The sequence below is a fragment of the Balaenoptera musculus genome, chromosome 3, assembly GCF_009873245.2.
Source record: "Balaenoptera musculus isolate JJ_BM4_2016_0621 chromosome 3, mBalMus1.pri.v3, whole genome shotgun sequence".
Taxonomy (NCBI): Eukaryota; Metazoa; Chordata; class Mammalia; order Artiodactyla; family Balaenopteridae; genus Balaenoptera; species Balaenoptera musculus.
In genome coordinates this window covers 11672010-11692482 of record NC_045787.1, presented here as the reverse complement: position 1 = coordinate 11692482, position 20473 = coordinate 11672010, and the positions used below count along the sequence as shown (strand labels likewise).

Sequence of the window (20473 nt, the reverse complement as noted above, 5' to 3'; positions counted from 1 at the left end):
AATAAAATGCATCTGTACAAGTCTCCCCTGCCTTCAGTGGGTGCATTATCTGCTTGGAGCAAATAAACTGGTAAACATCTGGTATTCTACTTATTTCATGCTTTTATTTTTATTTATTTATTTTAAAATCTTTTTCAAAAATTATTTATTTATTTATTTATTTATTCATTTTGGCTGCGTTGGGTCTTCGTTGCTGCGCGCGGGTTTTTCTCTAGTTGTGGCGAGCGGAGGCTACTCCTCGTTGCCGTGCGCGGGCTTCTCATTGCGGTGGCTTCTCTTGTTGCGGAGCATGGGCTCTGGGCACACAGGCTTCAGTAGTTGTGGCTCGTGGGCTCAATAGTTATGGTGCACGGGCTTAGTTGCTCCGCGGCATGTGAGATCTTCCCGGACCAGGGATCGAACCCATATCCCCTGCATTGGCAGGCAGATTCTTAACCACTGTGCCACCAGGGGAGTCCCCATGCTTTTATTTTGATGATTGCAATTTAGAAGAGTATAAAGCTTATGTCTTAACTAGGTGTCAAAATAATAATTTACTGGATCGAGAGACAATATACAAGCAGACCATCTACCAAGAGACTTTGACCAACAACCCGCAGCAATCTGCCCAGGAAATCAACCTCCCTTACCTGCAATAAACAACACAGGTAGCCAGACTGCTGTGTCAGCCTGGTAGGAAGCCAGCTAGGAAATGAATTAATAACTCCTCTAACAATTGGTCAAAATGGCCAGGACTTGATTCATGACTGCCAGCCTCAATTTTTGTCTGTACTTTCAACATACTTCCTTGGGGCCAACCAGAGAAGGCCAAATGTGCACCCCTAACCAATCACATAGGATGCCCCGCTTCTAGTGAGCCCACCTTCAACTTCCCCAGGCCAACAACCTCCCCTCAGGGCCCACCTGAGCCTCCCTTTTCTCCACTAAGAAGCTTTCCCACTCCTCTGCCTGCTTTTGAGTCTCTGCCGAAATGCAAGTGATGGTGGCCGACTCTCTTGCTATTGCAAGGAATCAATTCTTGCTCTGAATAAACAGCCTTTGCTTTTCTCATTTGGTTGGTCTTCATTTACTCCCATAGGATATTTGGTTAATGAACACCATCAGAAATGACTCAGTAGCTAGGTTGCAGTTGAAGATAATTTTTTTTTTTTAATTTTTAAAAAATTTATTTATTTATTTATTTTTGGCTGTGTTGGGTCTTCGTTTCTGTGCGAGGGCTTTCTCTAGTTGCGGCAAGTGGGGGCCACTCTTCATCACGCTGCGCAGGCCTCTCACTATCGCGGCCTCTCTTGTTGCGGAGCACAAGCTCCAGACGCGCAGGCTCAGTAATTGTGGCTCACAGGCCTAGTTGCTCCGCGGCATGTGGGATCCTCCCAGACCAGGGCTCGAACCCGTGTCCCCCGCACCGGCAGGCAGACCCTCAACCACTGCGCCACCAGGGAAGCCCCTGAAGATAATTTTTACCATGAAGGTTTTCCCGATTGTTTTGCAGGAGGTGAGCTTCAACATGCTTGACACTGCAGACGGGGGTTTGCTCAACAGTGTGAGACGTCTGCTGTCTGACATCTTCATTCCTGCTCTCAGGGCCACAAGCCACGGCTGGGGTGAGCTCGAGGGCCTTCCAGAGGCCTCCAGCCTTCAGCAGGAGTTCCTGGGCTCCCTGGAAGGCTTCGTGAGCGTCCTGGTCAGTGCACAGGAGAGTTTGAAGGAGAAGGTAAGAACAAATACGTTATTCCTTCAGAAATTATCTAATGGTGAACAAATCAATATGTAAGTGTGTAATACTTCTCTTAGAGGGTCTTGATTCCACTACTTGCAAATCTTGAAAATATTTTATGGGTGTTTTTATTGCCCCCTGAAGATGTGGTGGTGACTAGATTTAAATTACTATAATTTGGAGTGATGAGTGCATTAGGGGTTCCAAAGAAATGTTGGCTGCAATGGAGGGTTTTACTCTGTCACGCCAGATGTTGGACTGCAAAGAGAAGAGTATGAAGTGCTTCTGGTGTTGCTCTGCAGCCTAGAAGGAAAGGAATTTGGAGCCAGAGTGTGTGTGTGTGTGTGTGTGTGTGTGTGTGTGTGTGTGTGTGTGTGTGTGTGGTGTGTGTGGTGTGTGTGTGTGTGTGTGGTGTGTGTGTGTGGTGTGTGTGTGTGTGAGGGGGAGTGGTTAGGGATAGATGTGTGCTGGGGGAAGATAGGGGGGTGATGGTGGGTAGGGATGGGAGGAAGTCTTGAAGAGGAGGGAGAAGGAGAGACGAATGGACATATCTAGAGAGAGTGGGTTGGGTCCTGTGGTCCAGCCAGTGACCAAAAGGGCCTTTAAGAATCAGTTTGGCATTTGCGGGATTTAGCTTCAATAAAATTTGTGCCACCTACAGTAAACCTGTGTTAGTGATTACCTGGGGTAGACGGTGGTGGATACAAAACTGTGATAGATGACAGCCCAGATCAGGCATAAGTGGGAGATAGAGAAATGGATCCCATGAGACCAATGGCAATGTAACGCTCACTGCTCTCCAGGGAATACTGAGACCTTTTGGGACCTATTGGGATGTTGGTAGGGAGGGATGCTATAGGCCTTCTAAAGGATGTGGGTTGGGAGAGTTGAGTAAATGTTATCCAGACAGGGGCAGGATGATTCCAGCTAACATCTGAGTTCTATTTGCAATTAACTACGATACAGGCCATCCTAAATGTGAGTTGAACCAAATTAAATAGTTGTTCTACTGAAAAGAGTAATGTTTTCATATGGTTCCACTTCATACTGTGGTAGAGGTTTTAAAAAATGTGGGATGGATCCTCACACAGGAGAGAGGCAGTGCCACTTCATGAAGCCTGGAAGCCTCCCCTGTAAAACCAAGGAGAGGTCAGGAGATGTGGCAGACGGAGGGTGCAGTGTCAGGAGTGAGGAGTGGGGGGCTGAGACCTGAATTTAGGGACTCCCAGGGCCAGGTGCACTCTTACCAGAAGGAAAATGTCCTTATCAAATATTGAGGTGTTTCTGGGTTTTGTGTGTTTAAAAATATCCTAGGTTTCTTTGTCAAGTCAAAATCCAACACACCTCTTTTCCTACCCCTCTCCACCCCGCCCTCCTGAAATGAATCTGTGTATTTGCCATTGCACTTGCTAACCATAAGGATTGACATGAACATCTTTTCCTCTGGTTAGTTTCCAAAAAGAATGTGATAGATTAGAAATTACCCCTCCCCCCCCAGTCAATTTTTTTGAAGGCCCCCCACTTTCTTTGGTTTCATGAGTTGACTACTTAATTTCCAAGTTCCCTATCGATTCTCAAATTCTGTGATATTATGTCTCTCTCTCTCTAGTTCACTGTTTTTTTTGTTTTTTTGGGTTTTTTTTGACCCAAATTTTGACCTCAGAACCAGTCACCTCTACGGGTGTGCCCAATGCAGTATGTCTTACTGTGTTTTCAAGGACATTTCTCAGGAAGCAGATCGTTTAGACTAGAGAGAATCCCCTTAAGATCCTTCTGGATCAGTCAGAAGTGTGTGTGTTTGTGTGTGTGTGTTAAAATAGCATCATCTGATTATTTAACTTTCATTTCAATTAGGTGAACCTTCAAAAGTGTGACATATTTGAACTGAAAACCCTGAAGGAACCTCTAGACTACTTGACTCTAGCTAATAACCCTGAGACTTTGGAAAAAATAGAAGGTTGTATGAAAGTATGGATCAAACAAACAGAGCAGGTAATTTTCAGAAACCAAACATCAGAAACTAGCTATCTGAACACTGACTAGTTCAGATGCCATGTTACTGAACAGCCAGTGGAAGAAGGTATGTCACATCCCGTTCCCATTTGCCTAAGTATTTTACCACAAGTCCCTAACAAGGTGAAAGGTTCAATGCAATTTTAATTTATAGTCATTAGTTAAGAGATAGTAAGAATTCTAGGAGATGAAAGTAAACAACTTTATATACTTATATAACTAAAAGACTGCACTTGGCCAATTTTTTTTCTGAAAGGTGTAAGTTACTTTGGAGAGAATCTCTGTAGAAGTACAAGAAGCTTTCTAATTCTGTGTGTCCTCCAAAACAAAGCGCAAGACTTAACCTTTAAAAAAATATTTTCAGAAAAGTCCCAAGTGAAGCTGAATGTTACATCAATAAGGAAGCATAATGGAAATTAACCAGCTGAAGGCATGAGGGCTTTCCAAGGTTATATTTCTCTGAGGTTCTAAGTGAATAGCCAAGGAAACTTTCTCAGGTCACGTCCTCCAAAAGTTCATGAAAGCTCCTTAAACAAGTAGTTTTCAGTTAGAATGAGTCAACTAAATTTTTGTTGAAATTAAAAAAATGGATACATGTTAGGTTACTAAAAGGCTGTCATTTGAAGCATGCAAATGAATAAAAATATATCACGATTCAGATAGCAGAATTTACTTCTTTCCTTATATTTTGCTTATGTATAACTTTTATATCTCCAGCCCTGCTCACTGGTTCATGGGCCTTCTGTGCATTTGCAGGTCCTTGCTGAAAACAATCAGCTACGGAAGGAAGCGGATGACCTTGGGCCCCGAGCAGAGTTGGAGTACTGGAAAAAAAGACTGTCTAAATTTAACTACCTGTTGGATCAGTTGAAGAGCCCAGATGTGAAGGCTGTGTTGGCAGTGCTTGCTGCTTCCAGGTCGAAACTTCTGAAGGTTGCTTTTTTGCTTTATGAAGTGGGAATGAAAATTCTCTATGCATATGTCATAGAGTAATTAGGAACAGAAAAATGTCATTCTACCTCTATGAAAACAACTTTAAGATTGGATTATACTGTCCTTTTATAATTTTGGATACTGTGGAAATTGCCTTTGAATGAAAGGTATTTGTTGGCTGGTGTACATGTGTGTATATGTATTATTAGAGGGCATTGCAAGTCATTAAGATGTAACATAATAACATGATTATATATATATTATGAATTCAGACCAACGAGGAGTAGTAATAATGAAACCTTACCTTATCTATTTTTTTTTTTTTTTTTTAGCACTGGTGTATTTGTTTTATATCCCTGTGTAACAAGTTACCCCAACACTTAGCCACCTGAAACAACAAACATTATCTCATAGTCTGTGGGTCAGGGATTTGGGTGCAGCTTAGCTGGGAGCATCTGACTTGAGATCTATCCTGAGGTTGCACTCAGGGTGTTGGCTCATCTGAAGGCCTGACTGGGATCTGCTTCCAAGCTGCCTATGTGATTGTTGTGGGATTCAGTTCCTTGCTGGTTGTTGGCTGGAGGCTTCCTTCAGTTCTTTACCATAGACATGGGAGTGAGGTGCAAAATGGATTCAGCAGTCTGTGGAGGAGAAAGGGTGTAGGTTTAAATGGAGGTGCTGCCCTCTTGACGCTTTGTCCTAGTTATTGAATAGATGTCATAAGAGAAGGCCTGGAAGAGATACCTCTGAAAATTTTGTCAAAAAATTTAAATTGCTCTTCAATGTGGCAATGCCCCCCACCCCTCTGGATTCAGTTTTATGTGAGATGCACAGGGCAGACTGAAGGTCTGACCCATGGGACTTGGTGATGACTTTTAGCAGCTGTTATAGTGGAATTTCCTCTATTAATAATTGCATTAAAATTTCTTTCCTGTATTGTGCTTAGACTTGGCGGGAGATGGATATTCGAATCACTGATGCAGCTAATGAAGCAAAGGACAATGTCAAATATCTGTACACACTTGAGAAATGCTGTGACCCCTTGTACAGTAGTGACCCTGTGAGTTAGAGATTTCTACCGCCTTGGTCTACTGATGACCCTTTCACACTAACTGAATTGAGTGTGGAGTTTTGGTTCGTGAATATTAGTCTGTTGGAAAAGTCTTAGAAACTTCTTTTTATTCTTAAGAAAGTTATATATATATATAATATATATATATATATACATGTCTATCTATTTCTGTGTCTCTCTCTATACATATATATAATATTTATATCATGTATCTGTCTATCTAGCATCTATTTATCTATCCAGATAAGATGGACAGAACATGGGACGTTATATTTTAAAAACATTTATTGCATATTCCATTTCCCATTAAATATTGCAGTTGACATCCTGGACTATACTCAAACAACTGTGGGAAGAGTTATTGGCTGATTTTTTTCTTCTTTTTTTTTTATCTTTTAACTTTAGGATGTATACCTGTTTTTATTTATTACAAAATTAACTGTTAACACAACTTCCTTGTCCATAACAGAAAGTTAGTGTTTCTTGCATTGAAACAAAATTTGATTAACTGTGTATGACTAAATAATAAAAATAAAATTACCCCTAAATATATTCTATTTATGTAGAGTGATAGATAATATTTTAAAAATTTAAATAAAAATCTTTTACCTAAATTTTATTCTAATGAAGTAGGAAGGATTAGCCTATTGCAATGTTGCTGAGTTTGATATCTGTTTCCCTGAAAACTTTTGTGATGTTTTCCAGATGTCCATGATTGATGCCATTCCTGCACTTATAAATGCAATTAAAATGATCTATAGTATCTCTCATTACTATAACACCTCTGAGAAGATCACGTCCCTGTTTGTAAAGGTGAGTGCATAGCATAGAGTCCATGGTCACTTAGATTTCTTTGCCAATGGTTAATTTTTTTTTTTTTATAATTAGAAATTACCATGGGACTTCCCTGGTGGTCCAGTGGTTAAGAATCCGCCTTCCAATGCAGGGGACGCGGGTTTGGTCCCTGGTCAGGGAACTAAGGTCCCACATGCTATGGGGCAACTAAGCCTGCACACTCTAGAGCCCGCAGGCCACAACTAGAGAGCCCTTGTGCCACAACTACCGAGCCTGCATGCCACAACTAGAGAGCAGCCTGCACACCACAACTAAGACCCAACATAGCCAAAAATAAATAAATAAATAAATATTAAAAAAAAACCCATAAATCTTTTTTTTTAAAAAAAGAAATTACCACATTGGCGCAATCCAATGTCTATGTACCCTACAATTAAAAAAAAAGCTTAATCTCTCAATAGAGAGAGGAGGCTGATTCTAGCAAATCATAAAGCATTATTTCCCAAAATAATTATTATAATAAATATTGTATTATTTATATAATAAAAATGAAAGAAAGATTCTTTTTAGAATTTCTTTCCTTATTTAGCACATGATTTCTATCTATTGGGTAAATTTTAATTAAGAAAAACTATATTTAACTGGCTATCTTCAGTTTCATATTTTATGTGCCACTGTTCCAAATTTATTTGATGCCACAGTTGTTTATTTGGTGTTATTAGAACAGTAATCATGGTAATAAAAGCCACTTGCAACGTTCCAGTAATCCATAAAGCAATTATAATGATTCTGCCAAAAAACATAACGATGTTTAAACCTTATGTCCTAACTCATAAGTGTTTATGGTTGCTTTTTCCCGTTTTTGAACAGTCTCTAAGAAGTGAATGACTTTTTCATTACCAAGGCAAAAGTTTTAAATGTTGTATTAAAATAGAGGCATTTTCGGCTCATCAGGACTGTGTTGTGAGTACTAATGCAGTAAGAGGCATGATTCTTCTTGGGAATAGGGACATCCAGCCTTGAGAGCTTGATGGGAAACTTCCTTCTGCTGTCGTACTCAGGTAGAAAGGAGGGGAATCCACAAGGCCCTTTTCCAACTTCTTCACACATTAAAGTTACGTTGGGGTCAGGAGGGGTATTCCCTGAGAAGAAGACTCAAAAGTCAATTTGTGTTATTATTCCAGGTTTCATGCTTTTGCAAGGCTTGTTTTGGAACATAATTGTGAAACCACCATTTCTCTCATTTTCAAAAACCTTTCATTATGAAAAATTTGCATCAGGTGCAAAAGGAAAGAGGATTGTATGTACATGTACGTATCACCTAGATCATCAACTGTCAACACATGGCCGATCTTGTTTCACCTAACCTGTGCACTGCAAATCCCAGACATCATGTCATTCCATACCTACAGTATAGACCTCTAGGTTTCCTTTTAATTTATTAAAAAATCACCAAAGGAATTCTGAAGTCTTTTTTTTTTTTTTTTTTTTAAGTTTGGAGGGATAAATAAAATGTTGGCGGTTACACACATTATCTTTACTCTTTTCTCTGTTGCCTTCTGCTTTTGACATTTCTGCTACAGATCATGGTGGCATGAAATGATCAGGGTGGACAATTCGTTTCATGGCACTTGGAAACCGTGAGTTAGATTTTAGAGCAGGCTGCTGAAGAAGGAGACGGGGGGAAGCTCTTGACAGCTTTTATGTAGGGAAGTGAATCCCTTCTTGGTTGGTCAAGATGTTCATCCTGCATTAACACAGGGGTCTGAATTGGCAGTTTTCTGTAGTGCTTCCAGCTCTGTGATTTTACAAATGATTTTGATTATAGATGTGTAGAACTTAAAAAGTTGAACAGATAGAAGCAGAGAGTAAAATGGTGGTTGCCAGGGTCTGGGGGAGTGTGGAACATGGGGAGATGTTGGTTAAAGGCTACAAACTTTGAGTTATAAGGTGACTGAGTTCTGGGATCTAATGTACAGCATGGTGACTAATGGCTAATACTGTACTGTACACTTGAAAATTGCTAAGAGAGCAGATCTTAAGTCTTCTCAACACACACACACACAATGGTAATTACATGAAGTGTTGGATGTGTTAATACTTGATTTTGCTAATCATTTCATTATGTATATGTATATCAGGCCTCACATTGTACACCTTAAATATATACAATTTTTGTTCGTCAATTATACCTCAGTAAAGCTGGAAAAAAAGAGGGTTAGCGCTTGATCGTAGTTGTGATGGAAAAACAATAAATCCAAAGATTTATTTTACAGATTTTACACTCTGAGAGGTAGGAGAGCTAAGGACCCTCTAGCCCAGTTTATCCCTGATGGCTGCTTAACGTACTTGACATCATTTTATTGGAAAATTCCAGGTGACCAATCAGATGATATCTGCATGTAAAGCCTATATTAGCAACAATGGAGCTGCTTCTATCTGGAGCCAGCCACAGGATGTTGCTGTGGAAAAAATACTATCTGCAATTAAACTTAAGCAGGTAACGGTGAACTTGATAATATATTTAGACTTTTAATTATTTTTACATTGTTTTTTGCCAATGCATCTTAAATCATCTAGCAGTTATCATATGAGTGGTTGCTAAAAAGAATGGTAATCTTTTACTGTTAAGAAAACTTGAATGTTAATACATCAGTCCCCCACATTTGTTCACTTACTGTACCCTTTTTGGGGGCCTGCTATGTCCCAACACCACACTAAGTACTAGAGATACAAAGATGAAGTAGTTTTCCTTAAGCTTCTTGTAGACGAACGGAGAGATACACAAAGAGTTAGGCTTCTACTAACACAGTGGGACCCAGGGGGAAAGGCTGCATCTTTGAGTCACCTTATGAATAATTAGGAGTTTGAACTTCCCTGGTGGTCCAGTGGTTAAGACTCCACGCTTCCAATGCAGGGTGCGTGGGTTTGATCCCTGGTCAGGGAAGTTCCTCATGCCACGTGGCCAAAAAGAAAAAAAAAAATTAGGAGTTTGCTAGGTTGGGGGATGGGAAAAGATGACTTCCCAGGCTGATGAAGGAGTAGCTACAGAGGCATGAAACTGAAAGGTTTTGTAATTCCACCCTAAATTTGCTGTCGCTTTCACTTAAGAGAATAAGGTTGATATCTTTGTTGTGTTCCCTTTCTTGTATTTTGCTTTTTACTTTAAGGAATACCAGCACTGCTTTCACAAGACCAAACAAAAGCTTAAACGAGATCCAAATGAAAAACAATTTGAATTCAGTGAGATGTATATTTTTGGAAAATTTGAAACTTTCCACAGACGTCTTGCCAAGATAATGGACATCTTTACAACCTTCAAGACATATTCAGTCCTACAAGATTCTAAGATTGAAGGGCTGGAAAACATGGTCACTAAATACCAGGTACTGTATTTCAAAACTAAATTTGCTACCCTTATCCATAATAAAACTTTAATGTTGTATGTAAATGAATGTATTTAGAAAGCTTTAAATAATCAGTCTCTGATGTAAAAGATAAGCTCATGGCCCTTAAACAATAAAGAAGTTAAATCTATTTGAGAATTGTGTAATGGTGCTAATATATTCTTTTCAGGTATGTGATTATGAGAATGACTTCCCTATAGCCTAAAATTAATCATCATTAGCAAAAGCGTTTTCATTAGCACAAGAAAAATGTTTAAATATAACTTATTATTTCATTTATTCATGCAAGAAATATTTAATCAAGCATATACTGTGTGTCAGGCTCTCGTTGACACTGAGTTCTGAGTGGTCTCTGATTATATCTGCAGTTAAGCATTTTATATGGACTCATGTTAAAAAAAATAATAGGGATTGGATTTTATTTTAGCTCTACTATTCTTAATTATTTTGACTTTTGACAGCTTTATCTTGTAAGGATATATGTGTAACTAATCTTAGTTTTTAAAGTGGGCACAGGGATCTAATAATGTTTCGAAGATTTTTAAAAAACAATTTACAAACACGACGTGCTTTACATTCTTAATGTGGATATAGTCAGTTTTTTCTTGTTTGGGGACAGTGGCGCTAAACCTTAATTTTTTTTTTGTACTTGAATTTGAAAAGGATCATATAATTTACTGTCACTCATTGATTTTTCTACTCTAACAGTTTAGGTCGATATAAGGAATCTTTTCATTTCCTGAGTATATCAGATTTGGGGAGAGAAAAAGAAAAAACCTTTTCTATACAGTGGGAAATATTTTAGGTGAGCTGTATGTAATCTGCAAGGTGGATAATCTATTCTTTGAAACTGACAGTTCTGCAAGACAAAGATGGAATATGTCCATTTATTTTTCAGTTTGGAATCTAGTTAGTTTTTATTCTTAATGAAAAAATAACTTTGGAGCATATTTCAAAGTTTATTTTTGAAGGAGAAGTTGAACGGTACATCTAAATGCAGATGAAGACTATTCTAACCTGATAAAAAATACTGGGAAGAAAAATTGCTTTCAAAATCTAAAGTGAAATACTGATGAAAATGGATGTACCAGAAGGTAGTGAGGTAGAATGTAGATGGTTCATGGAAGTGTAAGGTGAGATTTTCGTGTATTAGAACCAATGTGAGAAGCTCAAAGTGCGGCCATGGAAATGAAACTCAGGCTCCTTGTGTGGGTTCAGGGCCCTGGCCACCCCTCTGGGCTCCTCACCTGCCCCTCTTCTCCTCATTCAAAGTACTCCAGACACAGGACAGGTCACTTCAGCCCACCTTAGGGCTTGCAGAGCCTTTTTTCTGGAAAGTTCTGCCTCTGAATCATCACATGGTTATTTCCTCCTTGGCCTCTAGATCTTGATTTAAATGACCCTCTCAGTTAAGTTTTCCTTGAGCTCTGTTTCACCTCAGTCACTCTGTGTTACTTATTTTATCACTGTCTGCAATTATCCTGTTCATTTATTTGTGACTTACATAGATTCCCACCCTCTCTCCCCAACCTAGGATGTAAATTCCCGAGGGCAGGGATGTTTCTTTGTTCTGTTCATTTCTGTATCTTCCGAGTTTGCTGGCATATAATAGGTGTGCAATAAATATTTGTCAAATAAATGATTTAGTAGATTGAGTTTGATTAGTTGGTTTAAAGGTCATGATTAATCAGCTTATTAATACTCTTAAGTGACCATTAAATCCAATCACAGAGCAGAATTTTCTAAGGACCGCAATACTTCTTTTATACTTTTATACAGAATTTTCTAAGGGCTGCAATACTTCCATACTTCTTTTACACATTTCCTATAACACGATGGGTAGGATTATAACATTATATATACACAATTTCTGAATAGGCCTAATTTTGTAGTTATATGGCATGAAAGAGTAGGTTGTTTTAACTTGTAAACTTGATTCAAGAAGTTATGCAGCTTATAAACTCTTGTCTATTGAGAGATTTGAGTTGATGTTTAAATGGAAATATCTTTGAAGAAGCGTTTGTGGAAGCTGGCCCAACATTCTTCATAAAGATTATATGCCTGTGTCAACAGTGTGGGCACCCGAGTTTGAGAACGGCTTAGTACCTGGTTAAGAATGATCACAGAGAATTAGAGCTCATTATTCAGAGCAAACGAAACTTTGGATAATAGTATTTTCAAGAAGATGAGTTACCTAATTTGCACTGTTATAGTCACAGACTGCAGCTTTGGAGGAAACAATTAATTCTAGAGATTCTTTAAATAGTAGATTATGGTTTGATATTTTATTTAGGACATTTGAGGCTTGGAAGATAATTTTTCATCTGTAGATGTTATAATATAACTGTGTTCTTCCTAAGTTGTTTGTATTCTGTTAAAGTCTTATTTATTTTCTGAGAAGACAAACTTTTCAATGAAAAATATTTTAGTAAATTCTACTTTGGGCTTGCTTGCTTCCTTCCTCCCTTCCTCCCTCCCTTCCTTTCTTTCGGCTGCGTCAGGTCTTAGTTGCACGTGGGATCTTCGTTGAGGCATGCGGGATCTTCCCTTGCGGCGCACGGGCTTCTCTCTAGTTGTGGTGTGCGGGTTTTCTCTTTCTCTAGTTGTGCGTGCAGGCTCCAGGGTGCATGGGCTCTGTAGTTGTGGCATGCAGGCTCTCTAGCTGAGGCGCGTGAGCTCAGTAGTTGTGGCATGAGGGCTTAGTGGCTTCGCGGCATGTGGGATCTTAGTTCCCCGCCAGGGATCGAACCTGCGTCCCCTGCATTGCAAGGTGGATTCTTTACCACTGGGCCACTAGGGAAGTTCCCTGGGCTTCTTTTTTTTTTATTACTTCCAATGTAATTTGTAAGAAATTTTTAGACAGAACATCTTTCCTACTTTTCAGGTGAGGTTTTTATTTGCTATTTTTCTTCAGAAATACATAAAGTCTCATGAAAATGCTTTCCAAATGATATATTTGAATGCATTAGGCAATATTATACTACCTGTAATATACATGAAGCAATGAGAATAATTAAAGAAATAAGGCTCCTCTTAAGTTGATTTTTGGGGAACGATTGCACAGGTTCTATATTTAAAGGTCATATTTACCTAAGTAATGCAAGAATATTGAAATATTGTCTTAATTCTTTCATAACATTTCAGGGTATTGTTGCCACCATAAAGAAAAAGGAATATAATTTCTTAGACCAGCGGAAAATGGATTTTGAGCAGGATTATGAAGAGTTTTGCAAGCAGACTAATGACCTTCATGTAGGTTGGGTAATGAAACTCCTGTTGACAGTCTGGTGTTTATTTTTTCCGTTCTGTGTAATGCTGCTTATCATTACCCATTCAGAAGGGAGAGGCATCTTCATCATGGAGGTGACCGATAGCAAGCTTGGCCTGCATTTTGTGATTTCAGATTAATGACTGAAGGCTCTTTTTCATGGATTAAAGGGTCACAAATATAGCTTTGGGTAATGATCTGTGATCACAGACTTCTGCATATGTTCCATCTTAGATCTTAGAAAATTAACTTTTATCTTCTGTTGAAACATAGTGTTATTAGAATATAGAAATTTGTTTCCATTTGTTTGTTACTTTAGCAATGATTATGGCCAGAGGTAGCTTGAGCAAATAAATGATCAGCAATGTCTGGCAGATCTCAAAGGCAGGGTTACAGCTGGCCTTGAAACAGTGGTACCAGGACCCCTGGTACCACTCAGCACCTGGACCCCTCTTGGTCTCGAAGCCCCATTCTCTCTTCCTTCTGCTGTCCCTCCTCCCACCCCCAGACCAGCCCACAGGAGCAGCGTATGGCCGTCAGTGTCTTCTGAGAACATATCATGGAACCAGCCCCATCTCCAAATTCCTAAGGAAAAGGTTGGGTTAGCCAATTCTAATGTGGTGCCTTGCCCTGGACCTGTTAACTGTGGGGTCATATGGTAAAAGCAGAGGGGATGAGAGCCACTTGCGTGGTTGGGAGTGTTTATTATCAGATGAGGAGAACCAGGGAGGGTAAGATTGGGAGACCACCTAATAGGTGTCCACCATAATCAACATGCAGACTTCTTTCCATCCCAGTGAGATCTAAAGTGTGCACCTTTCTGATTATTAAAGGAAAATGGTCATTCTGTTTCTTCTTTTCCAGAATTTTTGGTTTGAAATAAATTTATACACTTCAAGGGAAAAAGAGCTCCAAAGCATTTCTGGAGGGATGAGTTCAGTGTAGGACTCATAATAAAACTAGCTAATTCTATGTGTCAGGTCTGTTCTAAGCACTTTATAGATGTTAATTAATTTAATACTCGCAATAATCTGATAAAGTGGGTGCTCTTATTACCCTCTTTTTGGAGAGGAGGAGACTGAGGCACAATGAGGTTAAGTGACTTGCCCAAAGTCAGAGATGACAAGTGGTAGGCCGTCTGGCTCTAGGATTCAAGTTTTAAACCATTATGCTATAAGACACGTTTCAGGTGATGGGAAGATAGAGTGCCCGTAATAATTTAAGCACTGATCTCTTTTGGGGGCCGATTCAGACGTAAGGAGTGTGGATCTTGATCTCTTGTTGATGGGCGGTGGCAGATCCTGAGTCTGTGCTCCGCGGTCAGTGTTTATTTGTCAAATCTTCATTGTGTGTCCTAGCAGTTTCTGATCACATGGTACTTCAGTAGTTTGTATGTGGGATATAGGTAGATGGTGAACACCTTGAGGGCAGGAATTGTGTTCATTCCTATTTATGTCTCCAAGGCCTAGGGGATAGGACCTTATGTAACTGGAGAGCAAAGAATGTTTGCTGAATTAGTGTATGAGTTGCGAAATAATAAGGAGTAGACTGCTAAGTGAAATAAGTCAAGCGGAGAAAGACAAATACTGTGTGATATCACTTATATAGGGAATCCAAAAAAATACAACAAATTAGTGAATATAGCAAAGGAGAAGCAGACTCACAGAAATAGAGAACAAATTAGTGGTTACCAGTGGGGAGAGGGAAGGGGGGAGGGGCAATATAGGGGTAGGGGACTAAGAGGTATAAACTATTAGGTATAAAATAAGCTACAAGGATATATTGTTCAACATGGGGAATATAGCCAATATTTTATAATAACTATAAATGGAGTATAACCTTAAAAAAATCACATCCCAGTCCCACAGATATCAGGGGCATCAGATCTGAAAAAAAGCACAGGTTTTACTTTAAATGGAACATAAACGAAATGACCCAATAAAATGTTTGTTTTAAGAAAAAAATGGAAAAGAAAGATAATTACTGATAAGGTAACAAAAAAATAAGAACTAGATTTATTGCAATTAAACATGCATTTACTGTACATTATTTATGTATTAGACTTCTATGCTGTAGCTTATGGATACAGAAATAAATCAAGCTGATTTGCCCTCAAAAATCACATCAGACGTGATATGATTGAAATATAAGTACATATATGTTAGAACAGAGTAATGAATATATTATTTAAAAAGGGCAAATAGTGGCTAAAATGGCTAATTATAAAAGTATAATATTCTGATATTGTACTGGGAAGTAAGGATTCAAAGATAACTTGACATATTCCAAAGAGGTTCTAAAGAAACTTATATGGAGAACAGACCTGCAAAACATTACATAGACTCTGAGAATTGCTACCACCCATAAGGTAGGGTGTGAACCTGGGAGAAAAACAGTTCCGTACTGTTGCTTGACGGGGATTAGGAAAGGCTCCAGAGAGGAGGCCATGCTTGGTGTGAGAACACGATTTCTGTTTTCCAAGTAAATGGAGCGGAAATGAGAGTAATGGGGAGACCGTTTCAAGACTGTGCCACTTTTTATCATACTGAGAATATAATTTTATAAATGTCTTAAAGGCTGGTTTTTAAGCACTAGTTATAGACATTAATTCCTATTCTTCTTGAATTTTTTTTTTTAATTGAACACTTTTATTCATTTTGTCTTCCATCTCAAAAATGGTCCACTTCTCTCTTTGGCTTGCTGACCAATTTTCCTCTGACTTCTTTTTCCCTTTCTCCATCCACTTTCTCTTAACTAACCTTTCTACACTCTCTCCTTTAAATAGTTCACGCACTGTCATGAATTCAGCCTTTGTTTCTGTAAAACTGGGGGGCGTATACTGACCTTCCCATGACTCTGGATGTAGTGAGCGGGGGTGATGAGTCTTGGAGATGGAATGGAGAAAACCAGTAACTGTGGCATCTCCAAGATGTGAGACTGGAGGGTGTGTGTGTGGGAGCGTGAGATATACTGTACATGAGTGATTTGGAGCAGGGTTGTGTCCAGGGATCTGCTGTCAAGGGCATCAGGGCCTGGGATCCTGTCCAGATTTCGGGCTCATGCTTATACTAATATCAAAGAGAGGCAGTGCGTTAGAACCAGGTGGGCCATGGGAAGTCTAGAAGGATATTGTCTCCAGTGGGCAAAGTAAGGCACTGTTTAGTAAAGGACCAGCGTTTGAGGTGGCAAGCCGCCTTAGGGAAAACTGAGTAGGGCCTGAGAGCCCAGAACTAAGAGGACTAGAAGATTCCACACCAGACTCCAAAAGACTGAAAGAATGGACCTAAGGCTCAGAGAGAAAAGAAGACTAAATTGAGGTCTTAGGTGTTCATGAAGAGCTCAGTGTAGGCCTTTGTGAAGCCATAAGTTAGAAAAGCAAGGAAAACCAGGTCCAAGCGTTAGGGCTCAGTAAAGATTTACTGTGTCCCAAGTTCTGTATAGTTTATACTCAGATATTTTTACGTCTTGAAAAAATTTGAGTGTTTATTTAGATAGGCTAACTGTACAGTTCTTCAGTGCAAGAAGATTTCTTGATCCTAAGATGTGATGTTTGTGGAAGAAATATCTGGTCCAGTATCCCTGGGGCCTGCCATGGCACCAAACCCCATGACTGCTCTGGCCTTCAAGTCCCTCTTTGTTCTGGCTTCTGGACATTTATCTTTCTCTAAGCTTAGATGCGTATTATATTCTCTGTTATATTTTGTCCTATATTGTATGTGTTCGTAGAGATGGGAAGCTCTTTTATCTTGTTGCTAGGTATAATTTTTTGCAATGCTAAGTCATTGTTCATAATCAGACTTTATTCTGTTTTAGAATGAGTTGCAGAAGTTCATGGATGTTACGTTTGAAAAGATTAAAAACACAAATCAAGCTCTAAGTATGTTAAAGAAATTTGAAAGGTAAAAATTTGAAAGACTTTTCTAAGTTCTGTTTTCTAAATTGGGGTAATATGAACATGGTTTAGCTTACGTTATTATTGCTAGTATTATTTCATATTCTAGTGGGAAGGAAATCCTCTCTTGGCAATCTGAATAACAAGGCCACAGTTTTTAAGTTCTTCAGAGGATTAAGAGTTTGTTTTATTTCCTCTCAGCTTTGAAGTACCTTGTGACTGCCTATCATAATATCACTTAATGTTTAAGTAATTTGAAGAAACTCTTACCAAAAGTTTTGACTAGGTTTTAAGGATTGATACTATTTAAAAAAACAAAAAACACTCTAGGGAATTTCCTGGTGGTCCAGTGGTTAGGACTCTGCACTCTCATTGCCGAGGGCCCGGGGTTCACTCCCTGGTCAGGGAACTAAGATCCCATAAGCCAAAAACAAACAAACAAACAAACCCAAAAGCCATAAGCTCTCTATTGCGATATGATTGACAGACTGATCCCATTTTGATTTTTTAATATGCTAACACAAATATTTCATTCTCTTCCATCAGCATATGTTTTTACAATAAGTCTTAATAAATAAGATTTCTCAATATCATCCCATTAATTCTAGCCTTTCACTTTTAAAAAAAAATCAGATTGAATATACCTAATCTTGGAATTGATGACAAATACCGGCGTATCCTTGAAAACTACGGGGCTGACATTGATATGATCTCGAAGCTGTATACAAAGCAGAAAGACGATCCTCCTTTGGCTCGAGACCAGCCTCCCATTGCTGGGAAGATTCTGTGGGCCCGACAGCTCTTCCACCGGATTCAGCAACCAATGCAGCTTTTCCAGCAGCACCCGTCTGTGCTCCAGACGGCAGAAGCCAAGCCTGTGATTCGCAGTTACAACCGGGTGGCCAAGGTCCTCCTGGAGTTTGAGGTTCTCTACCACAGGGCATGGCTTCAGCAAGTGAGTCTCTGCATGTATGCTCTTCAAAGACGTCTCCATAAGAGTTTATAAACTGCTAGCATTGGGCAGTTTTATTCCCATAGAAAGTTGAGTTTGTGGGTATTTTATAAGACAGGGTTGGTTGACTCTAAGTAATCAGTCAAAGAGTGTAATATGTCCCTGAAGAAAAACAATAATTAATTTTGGAAAAAAGATCTTAAGCCAGGTAACAGAAACTCATTTTTTAAAAATTAAATTATTTATTTATTTATTTATTTTTTGGCTGCGTTGGGTCTTCGTTGCTGCGCGTGGGCTTTCTCTAGTTGTGGCGAGTGGGGGCTACTCTTCGACTTGGTGCGCAGGCTTCTCATTGTGGTGGCTTCTCTTGTTGCGGAGCACAGTCTCTAGGCGCGTGGGCTTCAGTAGTTGTGGCATGTGGGCTTCAGCAGTTGTGGCTCGTGGGCTCTAGAGCACAGGCTCAGTTGTGGCGCACGGGCTTAATTGCTCAGCGGCATGTGGGATCTTCCCAGACCTTGGCTCGAACCCGTGTCCCCTGCATTGGCAGGTGGATTCTTAAGCACTGCGCCACCAGAGAAGCCCCAGAAACTCATTTTTATTTAATTTATAAACTCCTAAGGAAGAAGATCCTGTTTATGGGATCCTGTACCTGGTTGATTAGGATTTCTTTTTCTTTTTTTTTCTCCATTGTGTCTGTGAACACTAGTATGCCTGTTAAAGTTTTAAATTTTATTTGGCCATACTAGGTTAATCAAATTATATTTCATACCCTACCAACACTTGTATTTCTTTGTAGATTGACAGGAAGTATTTTGGAGGATAAAATTCAGCCTAACAAGACCTCTAAAATGGTATATCATTTTCCTAGTTCAAATTTTGGTGTCTGAATCAACAACAGAGATGTCTCTGTAGTGTTTTACCTTGCTTTTCTAGATAACTGAAGACTGAGCTTGGTAGGTTTCATGAAACTTTTATTAGGAAAAATAACTGAGTAGGCATGAAGGTATCAGGGAGCGAAGTGGCTTTTGAGAAGTCACCTTTATTGCAGTATCCACTTATCAGGTGTGAGAGATTCATGACCTAAGCATTTTGTTGAATTGACTATACATCACCACCAAGAACTTGAAGACTCTTTGCTGAGAGTGAAGTTAGGAGAAGAGTGAGAGACCCCATTGTCTTTAGTTTGAGGATCTCAAATCCATGGAAGAAGACGTAATGACCTTCATTCCCAGAAATGGCCAAGCTAGATACCCTGTGTCTGCACTGAACTCTCTAATAGTAATAATGTTGATCTCTTCTCACAGACTGAAGAAATTCATGTAGGACTTGAAGCGTCTTTATTGGTGAAGGCTCCCGGCACAGGGGAATTGTTTGTAAACTTTGATCCTCAGATATTAACCTTATTTAGAGAAACAGAGTGCATGTCACAGATGGGTCTGGAAGTTTCACCATTTGCAGCTGCCCTTTTCCGGAAACGAGACTTACACAAAAAGAACTTCAGTAACATGAAGGTATAGTACTTTTATTTATTTTCCCTTCTTGGCTAGCCCCAGTGTGCATTAAAAAAAATCTGGTGGTGTGTCACTGTTGAGAAGCAGAAAGTGTCCAGGACGACTGTAGTGGAGTGACTGAGGCTAGAATGTAGAGTTGGCGAGGGCCAGGTCATCATAGAGCTTGTAAACCAAGGTTACACGTTTGAGTGCGCCAGGAAGCCATTAGAGGAATCTGAGCAGGAGAAAAAGGCATGATGTCTTTTACAATAAAAATCATTCTTTCGGCTGGGTGAGGAACAGATTCTAAGGGGACAAGAAAGGTCACTGTGAAGCTAGTTTGTGATCTGTTGCACTGGTTCAGGATGGAGATGATGGCAGCTTGAACTAGGATGCAGTAGAGTAGTAGATCAGTGAATTAGAGAATGATGTCGACAGGCAGGTTATGAGAGAACTCAAGGATGATCCCTTTGTTTTTGGTGTGAGCAACTCAATGGAATTATTCAATCATCATGCTGGTTGTATTCTGCACGCATGTTCAGTAACATGCAGTGGCCCCAAATGGAAGTTCCACTCGTGGAGATGGCAAAGACTGGAACTAGCTTGTTTTGGGGGGCAGAAAGGAATCAATAGCTCCCATCTTAAGTATAAGATGATTTTTAGAGATCAAAGAAGAGGTGTTATCCATGCAGATAGATATGTAAGTCTGGAGTTGAGTGGAGAAGTCAAAGTTGAAGGCATATTTTTGAGAGTTATTAGAATACAGTTGCTATTTAAAGCCATTGTCCTGCATGAGATTTCCAAGGAGGAGAATATAAAGAAGAGTAGAGGGCCTACATTAAACCCTGAGTTGTTCCAATATTAACAGGTCTGATAGAAGAGGACAAATATGCTAGTAAAATTAAGGATTGGCCTTTGAGGCAGGTGGAAACCA

At 39.4% G+C, this 20473-nt stretch overlaps 1 protein-coding gene across 1 annotated transcript in view; it reads left to right on the top strand.

Moving 5' to 3' along the window:
* DNAH5 (dynein axonemal heavy chain 5) overlaps positions 1–20473 on the top strand; it is a 213525-nt gene that overhangs the window by 18098 nt on the left and 174954 nt on the right. The window contains exons 5-15 of the mRNA XM_036849308.1: positions 1493–1714; positions 3572–3709; positions 4487–4663; positions 5610–5723; positions 6441–6548; positions 8908–9030; positions 9701–9916; positions 13082–13189; positions 17019–17104; positions 17731–18052; positions 19354–19560. Of these exons, the coding sequence (XP_036705203.1) occupies positions 1493–1714; positions 3572–3709; positions 4487–4663; positions 5610–5723; positions 6441–6548; positions 8908–9030; positions 9701–9916; positions 13082–13189; positions 17019–17104; positions 17731–18052; positions 19354–19560 (1821 nt within the window). The remainder of the gene's footprint in view (positions 1–1492; positions 1715–3571; positions 3710–4486; positions 4664–5609; positions 5724–6440; positions 6549–8907; positions 9031–9700; positions 9917–13081; positions 13190–17018; positions 17105–17730; positions 18053–19353; positions 19561–20473) is intronic.